Here is a 20,744-nt window from a genome sequence, read left to right on the forward strand (position 1 = left end):
TCACAATCACAGTGAAAGCAGGAGCCGCAGTCACTGGAAGGGTAAGAATGGGATGAGAGATTCTTCAAAGCCTTATTCCCAGAGAATTGTCATTGTTCAACCTGTCTGGTGTTTCCTGGAAGAGCTCACGTGTAAGCTGTCTTTATTTTACCTTGCTTGGTGTTCATCCAATGTGAAAAACCTTTACCTTGGGGCATTTGTCAAAACAACTAAAGAGAATTGATTAACTTTTTAATTAGTCTTTAATCAGAGTTGATGAATGATAGTTAAGGAAACAATAGGCTAACCAAAGAGTTTAAAAGGAAAAGCTGGGAATGTGATGTCCTTAGGGGTTTTGGAAAGCTCCAACACATTCCTAGGAATCTAGAAGGCCAAGTGCTTGTGCAGGGCTGTGTGCTAACTCAGGGAAGATATAAAAGGGCTCTAAACTTTTACCTCTGGTTAACCTTGAGGTTCTGTGGAAGCAGGAAGTGAAGACTAAGGCAGAGAAGTCAACTGCCTGGCTGAGTGTTGCACACATGCCCCAACCTACACATAGAGCCTTTGGCAATGACTAGGAAACTTAGTGGTTCCAGAAATTTAGGAAATCTCTGTCCTCTCATTACTGCACATTAATTTAACTGAGCAGAGACATAAGTGGCCCTACATAACAAAGAATACAGACTTTCAGAGTTACTTCAGAAACTTTTCAGTTACTTCACTAAACAAACAAAAAATAATAAGGGCAATAATAACAAACCGGGGGTGGGGTGGAATCAGATTTCCAGAGTTCTACATTATGTTATTTAAAATGTTCAGTTTTCAACAGAAGTTATAAGTCATGCAAAGAAATAAAGTGTCGCTAGTATGCAGGAAACAAAGCAAACAATAAAGACTGTCCCCAAGGAAGCGCAGGCATCAGACCTACTAGACAAAGACTTTAAATCAACTATTTTAGTATGTGCAAAGAACTAGAGGAAACCACGTGAAAAGAACTGAAGGGACGTATGAGAACAGTGTCTCATTTAATAGAGAATATTAATAAAGAGAAATTATAAAAAAAAAAACTAAACAGAAATTATGGAGTAGGAAAGTACAATATCAAATTAAAAATTCAAGAGCAGATTTGAGCAGGCAGAAGAAAGAATCAGTAAACCGGAATATAGGTCAGTTGGGATTATCCAGTCTGAGGAATGCAATGAAGCTAAAGATGAAGAAAAATGAATAGTGCCTAAGAGACCTGTGGGACACCATCAAGCATGCAAGCAACAGATAATAGGGAGTTCCAGATGAGAGGAGAAAGAAAGTAGAAAGTATTAAAAGATATGACTGAAAACTTCCCAAATTTGATGAAAAATGTTAATTTACACATCCAGAAGCTCAGTGAGCTGCCAGTAGGATAAAGTCAAAAGAGTTCCATGTCGAGACACATTATAATCCAACTTGAAAGCCAAAGACAGAATCTTGAAAGCATCAAGAGAGAATCAACTCATCATGTATGGGACAACCCCAATGAGAGTAACGGTTGATTTCTCATAAAAAACCATGGAGCCCAAAAAGGAGTGGGCTGATTTGTTGAAGGTGTGGGAAGAAAAAGATTGTCATCAAGAACTCTATATCCTTTGCTGTGCAAAAGCTTTGAAGTTTCATTAGGTCCCATTTGTTTATTTTTGTTTTTATTTCCATTACTCTAGGAGGTGGATCAAAACAGATCTTGCTGTGATTTATGTCAAAGAGTGTTCTTCCTATGTTTTCCTCTAAGAGTTTTATAGTGTCCGGTCTTACATTTAGGTCTCAAATCCATTTTGAGTTTATTTTTGTGTATGGTGTTAGGGAGTATTCTAATTTCCTTCTTTTACATGTAGCTGTCCAGTTTTCCTGGCACCACTTATTGAAGAGACTGTCTTTTCTCCATTGTATATCTTTGCCTCCTTTGTCATAGATTAGTTGACCATAGGTGCCTGGGTTTATCTTTGGGCTTTCTATCTTGTTCCATTGATCTATGTTTCTGTTTTTGTGCCAGTACCATATTGTCTTGATTACTGTAGCTTTGTAGTATATTCTGAAGTCAGGGAGTCTGATTCCTCCCGCTCTGTTTTTTTTTTTTTTTTTTTTTGCACAAAAAAGGAAACCATAAACAAGACGAAAAGACAACCCTCAGAATGGGAGAAAATATTTGCAAACGAATCAACGGACAAAGGGTTAATCTCCAAAATATATAAACAGCTCATTCAGCTCAATATTAAAGAAACAAACAACCCAATCGAAAAATGGGCAGAAGACCTAAATAGACATTTCTCCAAAGACATACAGATGGCCAAGAAGCACATGAAAAGCTGCTCAACATCACTAATTATTAGAGAAATGCAAATCAAAACTACAATGAGGTATCACCTCACACCAGTTAGAATGGGCATCATCAGAAAATCTACAAACAACAAATGCTGGAGAGGGTGTGGAGAAAAGGGAACCCTCTTGCACTGTTGGTGGGAATGTAAATTGATGCAGCCACTATGGAGAACAATATGGAGGTTCCTTAAAAAACTAAAAATAGAATTACCATATGATCCAGCAATCCCACTACTGGGCATATACCCAGAGAAAACCGTAATTCAAAAAGACACATGCACCCCAATGTTCATTGCAGCACTATTTACAATAGCTAGGTCATGGAACCAACCTAAATGCCCATCAACAGACAAATGGATAAAGAAGTTGTGGTACATATATACAATGGAATATTACTCAGCCATAAAAAGGAATGAAATTGAGTCATTTGTTGAGATGTGGATGGATCTAGAGACTGTCATATAGAGTGAAGTAAGTCAGAAAGAGAAAAACAAATATCGTATATTAACGCATGTATGTGGAACCTAGAAAAATGGTACAGATGAACTGGTTTGCAGGGCAGAAGTTGAGACACAGATGTAGAGAACAAACGTGCGGACACCAAGGGGGGAAAACCACGGTGGGGTGGGGATGGTGGTGTGCTGAATTGGGCGATTGGGATTGACATGTATACACTGATGTGTATAAAATTGATGACTGATTATAAATAAATAAACAAATAAATAAATAAATAATTCTATATCTAGCAAAATGAAGGAGAAAATTAAGACATTCCCAGATTAACAAAAGCTCTGAGGATTTGTTGCTAGCAGACTTGCCCTACAAAAAATACTAAAGAGAGTCTTTCAGATTGATATGAAAGGACATTAGACAGGAACTTGAATCCACGTGAAGAAGTAGCACCAGTAAAGTAACCATATGGGTGTATATAAAAGGCAACATAAATGAATTCTTTTGTTTGTAACTCCTTTTTTCCTATGTGATTTAAAGGACAACTGCATAAAACAATAATTGTGACTCTCCATTGGGTACATAACGTATGAAGATGTAATCTGTATGACAATAACAGCATGAATGAGAGGGGCATAAAATGGAGCTACACAGGAGCTAAGTTTTTTGATACTATTAAGTTGATATTAATCAAAACTAGATTGTCATAAATTAAGATTTTTATCCAGTAATCCCCAAGGCAACCACTAAGAACTAAAAGAATATACAGTTGAAGAAATGACAAGGCAATAGGACACAAGAAAATACTTAATACAAAAGAAGGCAGTAATAGAGGAATAGAAGGAAAAATGCATAGAAATAAGCAAAATGACATGTAAATCCTATCTTATCAGTAGTTGTATTAAATATATATGGATTAAACACTCCAATGAAAAGGCAGAGATTGGCAGAAGGGATTAAAAATATCCAAGTATATGCTGTCTACAATAGACACACTTTAGATTCAAAGATACAGGTTGAAAATAATAGAATGGAAACATATACCATGCAAACAGCAACCAAGAGAGAGCTAGAATGACTATGCTAATATCAGACAAAACAGATTTTAAGACAAAAAGTGTTACTAGGGACAAAGAAGGATATTTTATAATAATAAACAGATCAATCCATCAAGAAGATCTAAAAATTATAAATGTAAATGGACCTAATAACAAAGCAACAAAATGCATGAAGGGCTGACAAAATTGAAGGGAGAAATAGTTCAACAATAGTTGACGGCTTCAAAAAAATGCAGACTCTTGAGTTCCAGTTGCATGACCGAGGCTGCATGACCCTGGGTTAGTTGTTTAACCTCTCTCTCATGTCTAAAATGGAGATGAGGACCTACCTTATGGGGTTGTTATATAGTTTGACTGGAAACACGAAAAGCACCTATTCCTGACACGTGGTGAGCACTCGTTCAGTGTCATATCATTATCCCCATTTAACAGTGGAGGAAACTGAGACCTACATAGGCAAAGTGAGTTGTCCAAGCTAGTAGATGGTGAAGCTGGGAATCAAAGCTAGGCCTATTGATGCCAAAACACCTTCTAATGACTCCTTTTCTGCCTGGGACTGTGGGTCTTTGTTTCAGGCAGCTGTGTCTGAGACGCTGGTCCTCCTGTAAAGCCTCCCAGACGACCCTGGGCACACAGACATGGAAACAGTACTATCTCTGCTGATCCGAGCTGGAGTTCCGAATGGAATCTGGGTGGCCAGAGAAGGACTTTATCTGCAAAGCCATTGCTGGGCACAAAGGTACGGGGTGGGGAAGGTGGTAACTCTGTGCATTCCCACTCTTTCCCTGGTCAGATCTCTAGGGATTTGGTTTTTCAGCCAATTAGTTGGAAAATGCCACATAATGAGGACATACCCTGCTATGTTCTATACCTGTGTTATCATTTGATCCTCACAGAGATCATTACATCTATTTCAGAGTAGAAAGAAACAGAAACTAAGAGATAAGGATGTTGTAACTGTTGTTCACAGTAACATGGCTGGTGGGTGGTAGGCAGTCCTGGGCATGATACCCAAATCGTAAGTCTGAAGTCCCAGCTCTTTCTGTCCACCACTGTCCCCAGAATCAGCACCTGTCATGCTCCTGAGAGAGAAGAGGAATGAATTGCCTGCCTCCCCTTCACCAAGTTGAATGTTCACATGCCAGGCATCCATGTGTGTGCTTAAGGCAAGTCTGTGTTCTCTTTCAGGAGAGATAGATGAGCTGGCCTACATCTCAACCAAAGAGTACTGGTTTGATGGGCGGGAGAAGTCCGTGGCGTGCACCGTGTCGTCAGATGGCACCGTGTGTGCCTGGGATCTGCAAGAGGTGAGCTGTCCAGGAGGGGGCCAGGATGAGAAGTGACCAGATGCTGCTATGTCCTCAGTCTTAGCGAGGCCCTTTGCCTTTATTCTCTTTAACCATCACAGCCAACTTGTGAGGTGAGGAGTGGGAGCCCCATTGTACAGATGAGAAATCTGAGCTGCAGGAGGCTCAGTCGCTGTGCCAGGTCACACTTCAGACTTGAGTCTGATTGATCGCAAATGCCCTTGACTCTCTGCTGTCCTGCCTCAGGGAGATGGGCATTTTTGCAGTGCCTGATGGAGGCTGTTTATGCAAGGGGATGACAGCTGCCATGCCCAGTTCTGTGATGTCCACATTGGAGCCAATGCCAGCCTCTGGGTGGTTTTGCCCAGATAATGCAGCTTTTACTCACCCCACTTGCAAACTTAAGTGTTACAACCTCGATAACTTGATTAGTATTTTGGACTTGGTTGGTACTAATTGTTAAAAAGCTTTCCTATCCATTTTCATATTCTCTGATTGCTCTTTTTTGTTGTTTAAAGGATACAGTTATTTGCATCATATGTCTTTCCTCCATGGTCAGTTTTTCATTTGTTTATCATGTTTTTTTTTTCTCTTCCACGTGCTTTATTTTCCTCATATACAGTGATGTTTGACATTATAATTTCGAGTGAAGGTCTCTGGTGACTGATGGGTGCAGGTGGCTGGTCTCTGTTTCATTGCAGTTGTGTTGCCCTGAAAGAGACCCACCTTAGGCTGTGGACATGAGACCACACAGGCTTAGATGAGGGGCTCTTGGGCAGGAAGAAGGCCTGAAGGCTGGGAGGTTCCATAGTTGCCAAAACAAAAAGGTCTTGACTTGAACATAAAGAGCTTTGGTGCTGGGGTGGCAGACCTTTTCTGTAAAGGGCCAGAGAGCAAATATTTGAGGCTTTGCAGACCACATGGTCCTGTTGCAACTACTTAACTATGTGGCTGAAAAGCAGAAGCAGCTGTAGACAAGAAGTAAACAAAAAGGGAGTGGCTGTGTTCCAATAAAACTGTACTTATGGACCCTCACATGTGAGTTTCTTGTTTTTTTCATGTGTCATGAAATATTCTTTGATTTTTTTTTTTTTTAACGAAAATACAAAAATGGTTAGTGGGCTGGGTTTGGCTGCAGGCTGTGGTTTGTTGAACTCTAGTGTGGTCCGTTGGTCACAGTGTGGGACTGTTAGACAGGGCTAGACCCTTCTGCACTCATTCTGCCTGGCTTGCCAACCTTAATCCTCTTTGTGAACACATCTCCAATCTTATTTTATTTTTAGAAAGCTCAATCATTTTGTTGGAGTCATGCAGTATGTAGCCTGTTTCTGCGCTCTGTTCCCCTGGTTGCTACTTTCTATTCTGAAATGGGAAGGGGAGTTTCACTGCTTCTTTGCCCACTTCCATACTACTAGCCACTGGTGAATAATGTGTATTCTCCGAGACCTAGTTGACATGACCCAGTCACCGGTGCCGAGTTCCTACTAGTAATAGTCTTGTTAGCTGTTTAAGCAACAGAAATCAACTGTTGATTTGTTGATGTGAGGGGGAAGAAAGAAAAGAATGGAAGAATACTGGGATATCATGATTGGAAAAAGATCATGCTAACATGATAACACCTGATAGAAAAAGAACCGTAATAACTCCAAATTGGAAAGAAACCCCATGTGGCAACTCTGAGAAACTCAGAAACAGCAATTAGAGGATTGGTTCTCTGACGCCCTATCCTAATGTGCCGTGGGCCTGCTGGACCCGGGCTCTTTACCTCGCTGTTCTAGCTTTCAGAATCCTGGGAGAGACCATGTATCTGGGAATCAGCCCATCTCGGACCAGTCATTTTCCTCTGTGCTAATGGCCGTGACAGGGCATGGGCCTTCGCCAGGCCTGGCCCGCGGTGGCACTGCTGGGTACACCACTGGGAAGGGCATGTTCTGAGCAGGGCAGTTGCAGATATGCAACAGAAACTGTTTACAACCACAAGGCTGAATTAGTTTATCTGTAAACCTGGGTTCCTTGGGGACCAAGTGAGACGTTCCACGTGGAAGTTCACTTTATGCAGCCCTGCAAAGCCCAGGTCCTGAGTACGGCCCAGGTCCCCAGCACAGCCTAGGTCCCAAGCACAGCCCAGATCCCGGGCAGGGTGGGTAGTGTTGGGTCCTGCCTCCCTGCCCAGCCTTCTTCAGTTGAGCCATAGGTAACCACTGGGAGTGCTTCAGACATCCTGTGCCCAGTGCACATGAAGAAGCCCACCCTCAATCCCCCTGCAATGGCACCAACCCCAGGCAGTCTCAACACCCACGCTCAGCCACTGCTCTCCTCCAGGACACACCTGTCTCCTCTATGGTGGAACACTGCTTCTGTGTTGTGTTCCCTACCATGCTGTGCAGCCTGTGAGGATGGGGATCATATCCTTTACACCTACATGTCCCCAGTATGCACTGGGTGATGGTCGAATGAATGAAAATAATAAGTGTTTAGGAAATAAATGGGACCTATGGGAGTTGTTACATTAATTTTGTTGTTGCCTAGGGCACGGAGATCTGTCGAGCCCTCTACAGCCTGCAGCTCTGGTGAATTTGGTGACTTACCCTCGGCTGCAACTGGTTGTCACCGTGGACGAGCAGGGACTGATCAAAGTATGGAAAGCAGAGAACGGGTGTGAGCAAGCCTCCTGCCTGCCTACATACTGTGACTTTCCAGAAGGCCCCCTCCTGCTGGTGAGTGACCCAGCTCTCAGGAACCTCTGCTGTTTCCCAGGGTCTGTGGACCTGGCACCAGACCACTGTGCCAGGTGGCACTTCAAGCCAGGCCCTCCACATGGCAGACCAAGTGACCACATAATTCTGCTCGGTCCCCCAAGCTCCTCCTTGCCTGCCACGTGGAGGGCAGACTCCTCATCCCCCTTCGGCTCTAGTGTGCCACAGCCTGTTCCCTGGCCCCATCTCTGCAGCCTCTCACCCCTTCAGAGTGAGGTCCAGCCCTGTGGGCTGCCTGTGTTTTCTTGTCCACGGGCCCCTGCTTTCCTGTCTCCTGGTCCTACTCATAGTCTTTCTTCCCCTTGCAGTTCCTTCTCACTACTGCATTCTCACCCTTCTTTCCCCCTTTTCAAGTCTCCACGAGGGCCCAACTCAAAGGAAAACTGAGGCATGTTCGACAGAATGCAAGCATTTGCCTCAGATGATGAAGGCCTTCTGCTGCCAGGACATTTGTTTTAGAGGTGATTCTTGGGCATTGGGAGGGAGCATTTGGCCAGAGAGAAATGGCAAAAGTGGGTGTTAGCTGGCAGATTGAGGAAGTAGCTCTCACCTGGGGGCAGTATCCTCCTCCTGGAGGGAAGGAGGTCTTTGCAAGTGTGGGCAAACTGGCATCCCAAATATCAAGATGAGCAGACATCCAGGAACAGTTTCATATGTAAACAGAACTAACTCTGTAAAAGAACTAAGCTCGTAAACAAAAAAAGTAAAACCTGATGAAACAGATTTCACATAAACAACTCTAGTTGTTTAAAGAAGACTTTGGAATAAGTGTAATTAACATCTCCAGAGCAATTTGAGAATATATTGTGTAGATGAAGAGGAAGCCACTAAGTTTCTCTCCTGGGAATGGTAGAGCACATGATTCACACATACTTGTCAGTGAAGGACAATTAGAAAAATTAGAATATATATCAAGTCAGAGAGCTAAAAAGAGCAAACGGTTTCTAGGCCAAGATTCAGAAGATGGCAGAAATCAAAGTGCTGAGCCTAACAATGGGGCTGCTTTTGCCCTGGAGATGTTTACTACAAAGCTAAGGGGCTGAGCAGAGCTTAATAGCCAAGTAGACAAAAGTTGGACGGCAGGGCCACCAAGGAATGGAGCCCTGTGAATCCTCTTACGTTGGGTGGGTTATCAAGTTTCAACCTAAGAGGGAGGGTGGTCTGAAAGTAAACAGTCCCTGAACTGGCTGCAGCTGCCCAGTTACTGGCTGGGAGTAAATGAAAATCCTTTCTGGAGAAGGTTAACAACTCCCAAGGCCTCTCTTTTCAAATACAGTGTTCAGCACTCACTTAGAGATAAGTAGGCACATGAGGTAAGATGATATGAACTACCCAAGGCAATCTACAGATTCAGTGCAATCCCTATCAAACTACCATTGGCAGTTTTCACAGAACTAGAGCAAATTTTTTTTTAAATTACATGGAAACACAAAAGACCCCGAATAGCCAAAGCAATCTTGAGAAAGAAAAATGGAGCTGGAGGAATCAGACTCCCTGACTGCAGACTATACTACAAAGCTACAGTAATCAAAGCAGTATGGTACTGGCACAAAAACAGAAATATATATCAATGGAATAGGATAGAAAGCCCAGAAATAAACTCACGCTCCTATGGTCAATTAATCTATGGCAAGGGAGGAAAGAATATACAATGGAGAAAAAACAGTCTCTTTGATGAGTGGTGCTGGGAAAACTGGACAGCTACGTGTAAAAGAATGAAATTAGAACATTCTCTAACACCATACACAAAAATAAACTGGAAATGGATCAAAGACCTAAATGTAAGTCCAGACACTATAAAACTCTTAGAGAAAAACATAGGCAGAACATTCTTTGACATAGATCAAAGCAATATCGTTTTTGATCCACCTCCTAGAGTAATGAAAATAAAAACAAAAATAAACAAAAGTGACCTAATTAAGCTTAAAAGCTTCTGCACAGCAAAGGAAACCATCAGCAAAACAAAAAGATACCCATAGAATGGGAGAAAATATTTGCAAATAATGCAACTGACAAGGGGTTAATCTCCAAAATATACAAACAGCTCATGGAGCTCTATGTCAAAAAAACAAACAACCCAATCAAAAAATGGGCAGAAGATCTAAACAGACAGTTCTCCAAAGAAGATATACAGATAGCCAAAAAGCATATGAAAAGATGCTCAGCATCACTAATTATCAGAGAAATGCAAATCAAAACTACAATGAGGTATCACCTTGCACCTGTCAGAATGGCCATCATCAAAAAGTCTACAAACAGTAAGTGCTAGAGAGGGTGTGGAGAAAAGGGAACCCTCCTACACTGTTGGTGGGAATGTAAATTGGTACAACCACTATGGAGAACAATATGGAGGTTCCTTAAAAAACTTAAAATAGAGCTACCATATGATCCACCAATCCCACTCCTGGGCATATATCTGGAGAAAACCATAATCCAAAGGGATACATACACCCCAGTGTTCATTGCAGCACTATTTACAATGGCCAGGACATGGAAGCAACCTAAATGTCCATCAACAGAGGAATGGATAAAGAAGATGTGGTACATATATGCAATGGAATATTACTCAGCCATAAAAAAGAATGAAATAATGCCATTTGCAGCAAAATGGATGAACCTGAAGATTATCATACTAAGTCAAGTAAGTCAGACAAAGACAAATATCATATGATATCACTCATATGTGGAATCTAATTTTTTTTAAAAAAGATACAAATGAACTCATTTGTAAAACAGAAGCAGACTTAATAGATATCAAAAACAAACTTATGATTACCTAAGGGGAAACGTGGTGGGGAGGGATAAATCAGGAGCTTGGGACGAATACACACACTACTATATATAAGATAGATAACAAGGACCTACTGTATAGCACAGGGAACTCTACCCAATATTCTGTGATAACCTGCATGAGAAAAGAATGTAAAAAAGAATGAATATATGTATATGTATAACTGAATCACTTTGCTGTACAGCTGAAACTAACACAATGTTGTAAGTCAACTATACTCCATAAAAAAGAAAAAAAGATAACATGAACTAGAACCTGCAGGATAAACAGCTGACAATGTCAGTAGAGCCCCAGGGGATTTGGATATTGTAGTTAATAGACACAAACACTAGCACACCTGTGGTTGCCCTGCTCAAGGAGATAAATTTCAACAGAGAACTTAAAGCCGTGAAAAATGACATACAGATTTGGAAAAGAACCAAGTAGAAAGAAATTCTGGAGTAGCAAAACTGAATAACAAACGTTAGGACTCAGCGGATGAATTTAATAGCAGAGTGGACAATTGAATCCCACAAAAGTCTGGGGTGGGTGGGGGGAACTTGTGGGCCACTGGCAGTGTTCTTAACTTCGGTGGTGACATGAATATTTACTTTGTAAAAATGTACTGAGCTCTTATGTTTATGTCTTGTGCAATTTTCTATGTGTATTATATACATCAATTAAGAAGTTAATAGTATGAAAGAATTAGTGAACTGGAAGATAAAAGTAATTATCTACAATGGAATGGGGAGACAAGGAGTGGTAAATGTGGAAGAGAGGCTGAGAGATGGAGACCAGTGCTTCTCAGACTTGAATGGGATGTGACTCACCTGTGGATCTTGTTTAAATGAAGATTCTGATTCAGTGGATCCCTGGGGATGCCTGAGATGCTGAGTTTTTAGAAGCTTCTTGAGAATATTGATGCTATCAGGTCATAGACCACACTTTGAATGGCGAGGCCATAAAGGATCCATGAAAAAATTTTAGTATTTGTTTATTTTATATCCTAGGAGTAGGTGAGGCAGGGGCGCATAGGAAACATTTGAAGAGATGATGGTAGATATTTTTCCAAAATAGACTAAGGACAGTACTCCATGGAATCAAGAAGGCCCTGCAAACCCCAAGCAGGGTAAATAAAAATAAATCTGCATATAGACCCATCAGAGTGAACTGAGATAACTGAAGACTAAGAAAAATGTATTTAATAGCAGCGAGAGGAAGTAAAATGACCTTCGGTGTAATACTAATGAGACTTCTTCAGGCAGAGGGAAAATGATCACAGACGAAATGTCAGAGAAGCAGGAAAGATCGATGAGCCGCAACAGTGAGGAAATCCACCTCACCTTTGATGAGGAAATCTAAATATTGACTGTATAAAACAGCAACAACAATGCCTTGTGGACTTTAAACTATATGTAGAAATAAAATGCATGACTTTAGCATTTAGGCTAGGGGAGGTTTATGAGGAACTAAAAGGTCTAAGCTCCTTGAATTGTCGGAGAAGATTAAATGTACCAATTAGCAGTATACTTTATAAGGCAGTCTGCAAATAGTAATCTCTCGTCTAACTCCTAGAAGAATAGTATACAGCATATAGCTTCTAAATCATAAGAGGAAGATGAATGTGTTTTGTGGTTGCACCATAGGGGGCAGGATCAACCTGACCCAAAATGTGGCTTGGTTATTGTTGACTGAAAAAAAAAAAATGCACAACCTAAAAGTTGAGAGTTATGTTTTATTGGGTGGACTTTCTGAGGACTGCAGGCCCGGGACATGGCATCTCAGATGACATTGCAGAAACTGTTCCGAAGAGGCAAGGGTGGGGAGCCAGGATATATAGGAGATTCTCAACAAAAGACCAGGTAGTCAGAACATCAGAAGATTACTGTTAATAAAAGAAAACCAGATTTCTCAAGTTATGGAATTTAGTACTTTTCTATGTTTGGGAAGATGCAAGAGCCTGGGCTCACTGAAATCATTCCTTTGATATGCACCTTAAATATCTGGGGCCAGTATCCTGTGTTTTCTCATCCTGTGTTTCCTCAGGGTACACTGGCAGAACCAGGGGGTGCGGCAGTGGCTGAGGGTTTGGCAGTGAGCAGCCCATTTGTCTACATCCTGGGTTCCCTTAGGGCTCACCCTCCGGTGGCTGTAATATGATGGCTTGATGGCTGCAACATCCTTTGTTTACTGATATGGCAGGCAACATTTTAGTTCTCATTATCAAGACTGATGATGCCACACATGCAGCGAGTGGGAGTGAAAAGGTCAATTTTTCACATAATGAGACTTTGTTGGGAGAGCAGTGTGGGCTCCCAGGAGGCAGCTCTGGAAATGGCTTGAGGAAGCAGGGAGGAGTTACTGACTCTGGCTTTCCCTGTGGTTTGGGAGGTGGGGTTCTTACCCTGGGCCAGGGTTTACTGGTGTGAATTCTCTGCAGGTGCCCCTTTCTTATCAGCTTGCCCTGGGGTAAGAGAGGGGGGTGGTCCTTAAAGGCTATCAGCTGTCAAACATCAAAAATGGAGTAAGTTATTATGATGCATTTCTGATGTTTGATGACTGACAGGTACATGTTTCATTTCCCCGAACCTGAACTTGTATAAGTAGGCCATATGGTCCTCTGTGAGGCCTGCGTTCTAAATTGGCAGATGAAGGGAAGTTCTCTTGAATGACTTGCTCAAGAGCTTGGTGTTGTGTGTTTTTTAAAGTGAAATGAGAGTCTTGGTCACTGTTGGTAATGTCTGGGTCTCCAAAGGGGATAGGAGTGCCTGCTATGTGCAGACATGTGTGACTATCATTTATATCTGGGGTGTTTGGGGGGCAAGAGGTCCTGAGGTCTTCCTCCCAAATGGGAAAGCTTGGATGAGAATTTAGTTTCTGCATTGGCTGGCCACATGGCCATGCCACTGGCAGTGGCCAAAGAGTGTAAACATGCTGGTTGTTTGCTGGGGCATCAAGGGCTAAGGTGACTGAGATGACAGCCTGAAGGTCAACCATTTGTGTGGACTGTTGTGTCTGTCCTTTATCAGGGACACCCGGTAAGGTACGGGCAGCAGCAGTGCTCTGGTGGGCCGTGTGGCATGGGACAGTGGCAGTGCTCTCTATACCACGAGAGAATTCCCTTTCATGTCTACTCAGAGGGTGGCCTGCTCCAGTGTCATTGCCTGTGGCAAGGGTCTGAGGACAACAGGAAGCTACTTCCTCCTGCACCAGATGGCCAGGCCTGCCTTCATCCTGAAGATGTCATTTCTGTCTTAGCAAGGAGGCTCCAGTGGCTGTGCGGAGCCTGCAGGATGCTACCTCCACGTCCCAAGGCATAATACGTACCTGGGAACAGAGAGTCACCTGTGATCTGAACCTGAACCTTTGATCACCTCTGTCACCACTAGGGCCCAGATGTAGCCTGCAGCTTTCACTTTGATGGTGTGTTGTGCGGGGCTGAGGTCGGTAGGTTTTGTATCAGAAGCACTGATTTTCTTGAGGTTGCCCTGTCGGAGGATGGGGCAGGATCAACCCCCTACACAAAATTTGGCTCAGATTTGGAGACTGCTGACTTTACACATGCACCAGTGGGGTACGGAAAAGGGTATCCCCCCAAAATTCAGGTCTACCCAGAGCCTCAGAATGTGACCTTCTTTGGAAATGGTGCTGCTGCGATGTATTTATTTATTTATTTATTTATTTATCATCTTTATTGGAGTATAATTGCTTTACAATGGTGTGTTAGTTTCTGCTTTATAACAAAGTGAATCAGCTATACATACACATATACCCCCATATCTCCTCCCTCTTGCACCTCCCTGCCACCCTTCCTATTCTGCGATGTATTTAGTTAAGGATCTCAAGATGAAATCATCCTGGATTTAGTCTGGGCCCTTAATCTAACGGTATCTTGCTAAGAAGAGGAGAGGGCACAGAGACACAGAGAAGCCATGTGCAGATGCCGCAGACATTGGAGTGTGCTGTTACACGCCAAGGAAAGCCCTAGAACCTTCAGAGGAAGCAGAGCCCTGCTGGTACCTTGACTTTGGGCCTCTAGCCTCCAGAACTGTGAGGGAGTAAATTTTTGTTTTTTTAAGCCACCCTGTTTTGTTACTTCAGCCCTAGGAAATTAATACAAGACTCATCTAAAACAGAACACTTAAGGAGGATGGAATTAAAAGGATGGGAAAATGATAGGCGTTGGAGATGCCAACCAGAAGCAAGCTCACACAGCTGGTAATGTTAGACGAGAAGACCGGAAGATCAAAGTTTTTACTAGATCTTAGGGGTCATTTCAAAATAATAATTTGATCAGCCTCCCAGAAAGATACAGCGAGGCTAATTTTGAATGCACTTTAAAGTATGGCCTAAAATATATATGGAACAAAAATGTGTGGAATTTCAAGGAGAAATTGTTAACGTTACAAGCATCACGAGAAATTTCTGTTACCTGGCTAAAGAGAGATGATCTGGGCGGGCCCACTTTAATTCCATGAGTGCTTCAAAGGCAGAGAGTTTTCTCTGACTGGTCACAGAAGAGGAAGTCAGAGACTCACGGGTGTGGGGGCCTCACGTGCTGGCTGCCAGGCTGTCGGTGGGCCTGAGAACAAGAATAGTCTCTGCCACCAACCAGCAGGCAGGGAAACCTTAGTTCTGTAGCCACAATGTCCTGGACTGCCAACAACCTGAATGGGGCCCCAATGAGAACCCAGCACCTTGACGCCTTGGCTTAGCTTTGTGTGACTTCGTCTCACGGGTTATTGGGAAGATGATCTACATATAGGTCTGTGGCTCATTTCAAGTTAAATTATATTTGTGTGCATGGTCAGCGTCAGGGTTCATTTTTATTTACAAATGGGTATCCAGAATTTGTAGGAAAGACCATCCTTTCTTCATCAAATTATATCATCACCTTCGTTTGTCAAAATATCAAATGACTGTATGTGTTATATGTGTTATATGTTGAACATGTGGGTCAGTCTCCACTGATCTGTTTGTCTGTCCTCATGACAGTAACACAGGGTCTTGTTTCCCGCAGATTACAGTTAAGTCATGACCTCCAGCATTTTCTTTTTTGGAAAATATATCCATTTCCATAAAATTTGTCAAGTCAGCTTGGAAATTTCTACAAAACTGCTTACTGGGATTTTGATTACTTTGAATCTATAGATTGATTTGGGGATAACTGACATCTTAATGTTTAGTCTTCTAAGCCATGAACATGGCATATATGACCCCATTTATATAGGCCTTCATTTATTTCTCTCAACAAAGTTTTGTAGGTTTAAGTGAATAGGGCTTGCACATATTTTGTTAAAATTATTCGTAAGTATTTTTATACGATTTAAATGTTATTTTAAAATTTGATTTTCCAATATTTTCATTGCTAGTATACAGCATATATAGAAATACATAAATAATTGTATGATCAAGCCACCCAAGATGGCTCTTCTCTTGCTCGCTGTACAACCCCTGCCCGACCAGTCCTCCTTCATCTACACACTACTCACATCACCAAGCTTCCCTCCTAATACATACTTGCCCCCGGCCCCAGCTAGTGATTGTTCTAATCTTTAGATCAGAGCACCTCCACTGTGATAGCTTATCAAAGGGACGGTGAGGGACGTGCCCCTCTGCTTGTTTCCCTGGTAACCGATGAGCCAACCTGATGTCAATTCCCCCTATAACCGGTAACCTCCCCGAGCTCTGGGAGCAAAGACTACTACCATGTCCTGCCCGCTGTCTGCTGCACACCGTGGAGTGTAGCTCCAGGACATGTAAGCTCCTCCATCCATTAAACCATTGATGTCTATGTCGCTGACTCCAGGCTCTTTCTTCGGTGTCGAGGCTGGGCAAGTGCAGGGCTTGCAGGCCTGTAGGGTGCAACGCAACAGTAATACATAGGGCTTTGTATAGTTTGGAATTTACAAAAAAATTTCTGTGCATACTATATGTAGCATACATAGAAATCATTTGTGTATAAATATAAATAGAAATGCATTCGATTTTTGTATATTGACCCGTATTCAACTGCCTTGCTAAATTTACATATTAATTCTTTGTGTGTGTGTGTGTGTGTGTGTGTGTGTGTTTTGAGCACTTAGAGTAAATCTAATTTCTTTTTTTTTATAAACATCTTTATTGGAGCATAATTACAAGGTGTTAGTTTCTGCTGTATAACAAAGTGAATCAGCTATATGTATACATATATCCCCATTTCCCCTCTCTCTTGCATCTCCCTCCCACCCTCCCCATCCCACCGCTCTAGGTGGTCACAAAGCACCGAGCTGATCTCCCCGTGTAATCCAGCTGCTTCCCACTAGCTATCTGTTTTACATTAGGTAGTGTATATATGTCCATGCCACTCTCTCACTTCGTCCCAGCTTACCCTTCCCCCTCCCCATGTCCTCAAGTCCATTCTCTACATCTGCGTCTTTATTCCTGTCCTGCCCCTAGGTTCTTCAGAACCTTTTTTTTTTTTTTTTTTAGATTCCATATATACGTGTTACCATATGGTATTTGTTTTTCTCTTTCTGACTTACTTCACTCTGTATGACAGACTCTAGGTCCATCCACCTCACTACAAATAACTCAGTTTTGTTTCTTTTTATGGTTGAGTAATATTCCATTGTATATATGTGCCACATCTTCTTTATCCATTCATCTGTTGATGGACACTTAGGTTGCTTCCGTGTCCTGGCTATTGTAAATAAAGCTGAAATGAACATTGTGGTACATGACTCTTTTTGAATTATGGTTTTCTCAGGGTACCTGCCCAGTAGTGGGATTGCTGGGTCATATGGTAGTTCTATTTTTAGTTTTTTAAGGAACCTCCATATTGTTCTCCATAGTGGCTATATCGATTTACATTCCCACCAACAGTGCAAGAGTGTTCCCTTTTCTCCACACCCTCTCCAGCATTTATTGTTTGTAGATTTTTTCATGATGGCCATTGTGACCGGTGTGAGATGATATCTCATTGTCGTTTTGATTTGCATTTCTCTAATAATTAATGATGTTGAGCATTCTTTCATGTGTTTGTTGGCAATCTGTGTATCTTCTTTGGAGAAATGTCTATTTGGTCTTCTGACCATTCTTGGATTGGGTTGTTTGTTTTTTTGATATTGAGCTGCATGAGCTGCTTGTAAATTTTGGAGATTAATCAATCCTTTGTCAGTTGCTTCATTTGAAAATATTTTCTCCCATTCTGAGGGTTGTCTTTTGGTCTTGTTTATGGTTTCCTTTGCTGTGCAAAAGCTTTTAACTCTCATTAGGTCCCATTTTTTAATTTTGGTTTTTATTTCCATTTCTCTAGGAGGTGGGTCAAAAAGGATCTTGCTGTGATTTATGTCATGGAGTGTTCTGCCTATGTTTTCCTCTAAGAGTTTCATAGTATCTGGTCTTCCATTTAGGTCTTTAATCCATTTTGAGTTTATTTTCATGTATGGTGTTAGGGAGCATTCTAATTTCATGCTTTTACATGTAGCTGTCCAGTTTTCCCAGCACCACTTATTGAAGAGGCTGTCTTTTCTCCACTGTATATGCTTGCCTCCTTTATCAAAGATAAGGTGACCATATGTGCGTGGGTTTATCTCTGGGCTGTCTATCCTGTTCCATTCATCTATGTTTCTGTTTTTGTGCCAGTACCATACTGTCTTGATTACTGTAGCTTTGTAGTATAGTCTGAAGTCAGGGAGCCTGATTCCTCCAGCTCCGTTTTTCTTTCCCAAGATTGCTTTGGCTATTCAGGGTCTTTTGAGTTTCCATACAAATGGTGAGATTTTTTTGTTCTAGTTCTGTGAAAAATGCCAGTGGTAGTTTGGTAAGGATTGCATTGACTCTGTAGATTGCTTTGGGTAGTAGAGGCATTTTCACAATGTTGATTCTTCCAGTCCAAGAACATGATATATCTCGAGTAATATAATTATATATGTATGTATTACATATATAATATATTAGAGTTAGATATATTTATAAATATATAATATATCATAATTATGTTATTTATATAATAAATATAAAATAAATACATTTATATTATAATTATATATATATAAATATATTATTTAATATATATATTTTTATATATAAAAATATATATACTTTGTGGTATAAAATTGGTTAAAGCAGTCAGAAAATAACTACCCATAAGGAATAGATTTATAATTTAACTACATTAAAATGTAAAAGTTGTGTACATTAAAACACTATTTAAAAATTGAAAGATAAAGTAATGAGTGTCAGAGAATATTTTCTAAAGTTATAAACAATAAAGGATTAAAATGTATATACATATATATTTTTTTTAATTTAAACATATAATTTTAAATCTCTGATTCAATAGGAAGGCAGGCAATGTATAGAAAATAGGTGGTGCTTCATAATAGAGAAAATAAAAATGGCCAAAAAGATATGAAAATTTACTTAAAATCATTATTATTCAAGGAAGTGCATATTACACTATGGTGAGATACCACTCTATCCCCTCAGACTGGCAAACATTAAAAACCTTTAGAGTTATGAGTGTTGTTGAGGATATGTCACAACAAGAACTCATTCAGCACTGGAGGCAGTGCATATTAATCCGTCCCTTTGGAAAACAAGTTGTTATTAAATGGTAAAGTGGTGATATTCCTATCACCACCCCTAGGAATATATAACTTTGAGAAGCTCATGCGCACATGAACCATGACAGTATGAACAAGATTGTTCATAAAAGCAAGCATAGTAGTCCCAAATTAGAAACAACCCAAGTATTCATAAATAGTAAAATGGATAAATATGCTGCAGTAGAGTCATACAATGGAAATATTCTACAGAAATGCAAGTAAACAAACTAGAGCTCCATACAACAACATTGATGAATCTTACAAAAGGTTGAACAGAAGGCATAAAAAAGTAAATCTATGATTCCATAGATTCCATTTATATGCAACTCAGAAATAAGCAAAACTAACTTGTATTGTTTAGAGATGTAAACATAGGAGATAAAATCATAAAGCAAAGCAGAGAAATGATCACTATGACAATCAAGATTGTGATTGCACATAAACTGGAGCAAGAGGGTTTTGATCATGAAAGAACACTCATATTCTTTTTGGGGACCTGCAATTTTTAATTTCTTAAGCTGGGTAGTAATTACATTAGTGTTTGCTTTATAATACTTTGTTAAATTGTACATCTATGTTTTGTTTGCTTTTGCACATACATTGTGTTTAACAATAAAATTTTTTAATTATATATTACTTATATGTTATAAAAAGATTTACCACAAAATTCAGCAGTTTAAGTAGGCAAATACTTATTATCTCACATATTTTCTGAAGGCCAGGCCTTTGTGAGTATCTTAGCCGGGTGGCCTTGGGGTCAAGCCATTGGCCAGGGCTGTAGTCATATGGCTTGACTGGGGCCGGAGGATCCACTTCCATGAAAGTTCACACACATGTCTGTTGGTTGGGGGCCTCAGCTCCTTACCATGTGGGCCACTTCACGGGGCTGCTTGAGTTTCCTTACCACATGACAGCGGACTTCCTCCAGAGTGAATGATTCAAGAGAGAAAGAGAAGAGAGCAATGCCTTTCATAACCTAGTATCAGAAGTCAAACATTGTCAATTTGCCACATTCTATTCATTAAAAGGAAGTCATTAAAGTCCAGTCCATGATGAAGATAGAGGAATTAAACTCCATCTCTTCAAGGGAATGGTATCAGAGTATTTGTGGACATATTTTAAATCACCATAAATTTTATCAGAAGTCTACTATAAACGAATTCAATGTAGAGTACCTATATTAGGAAAAGTATTTGCAACATATAGGAAAGCAAAATGACTTAATCTATTATAAATGAGGATAGGAACTCAATATACACACTGAAAAAAGACATGAAAAAATTCTAATGAGCATATAAGAGGAAAAATATAAACAATGCTAGTGAAAATGAAAATCTGAGTTTTTACAGCTTTTCTGGAAGAAATGTCACATATATTGTATATTAGTGTGGAGACTTAAACCACTTAATATACAAAGAATTTATTTCTTTAAAAGGGAATAAAGACACAGACCTACTAGAGAATGGACTTGAGGATACGGGGAG

The 20,744-nt window shown here is 40.7% G+C and overlaps 1 protein-coding gene and 1 long non-coding RNA gene across 10 annotated transcripts in view; one reads left to right on the plus strand and one right to left on the minus strand.

Moving 5' to 3' along the window:
• LOC309653686 (cyclin-dependent kinase 20-like) overlaps positions 1–20,744 on the plus strand; it is a 50,188-nt gene that overhangs the window by 16,724 nt on the left and 12,720 nt on the right. For 4 of the 9 annotated variants that reach the window (XR_014259363.1, XR_014259364.1, XR_014259365.1 and 1 more), the window contains 3 exons: positions 4,412–4,575; positions 5,025–5,143; positions 7,673–7,860. The exons of 1 other annotated variant lie outside the window; for it this stretch is intronic. Coding sequence is in view for 2 of the 8 variants with exons in the window: in XM_082478525.1 (XP_082334651.1) it covers positions 4,412–4,444 (33 nt within the window). In the remaining 6 variants the exon portion in view is untranslated. Of the gene's footprint in view, positions 1–4,411; positions 4,576–5,024; positions 5,144–7,672; positions 7,861–20,744 lie in introns of those variants that run through there. 4 more of the 9 variants (XR_014259367.1, XR_014259368.1, XM_082478525.1 and 1 more) reach the window with 4 other exon arrangements.
• Positions 17,364–20,744, minus strand: part of LOC309653689 — a 94,090-nt gene continuing 90,709 nt past the window's right edge. The window contains exon 3 of the long non-coding RNA XR_014259371.1: positions 17,364–18,561. This is a non-coding gene — a long non-coding RNA (uncharacterized lncRNA). The remainder of the gene's footprint in view (positions 18,562–20,744) is intronic.

The sequence above is a fragment of the Balaenoptera physalus genome (assembly GCF_965194825.1).
Source record: "Balaenoptera physalus genome assembly, contig: HAP1_SCAFFOLD_884, whole genome shotgun sequence".
Lineage (NCBI taxonomy): Eukaryota > Metazoa > Chordata > Mammalia > Artiodactyla > Balaenopteridae > Balaenoptera > Balaenoptera physalus.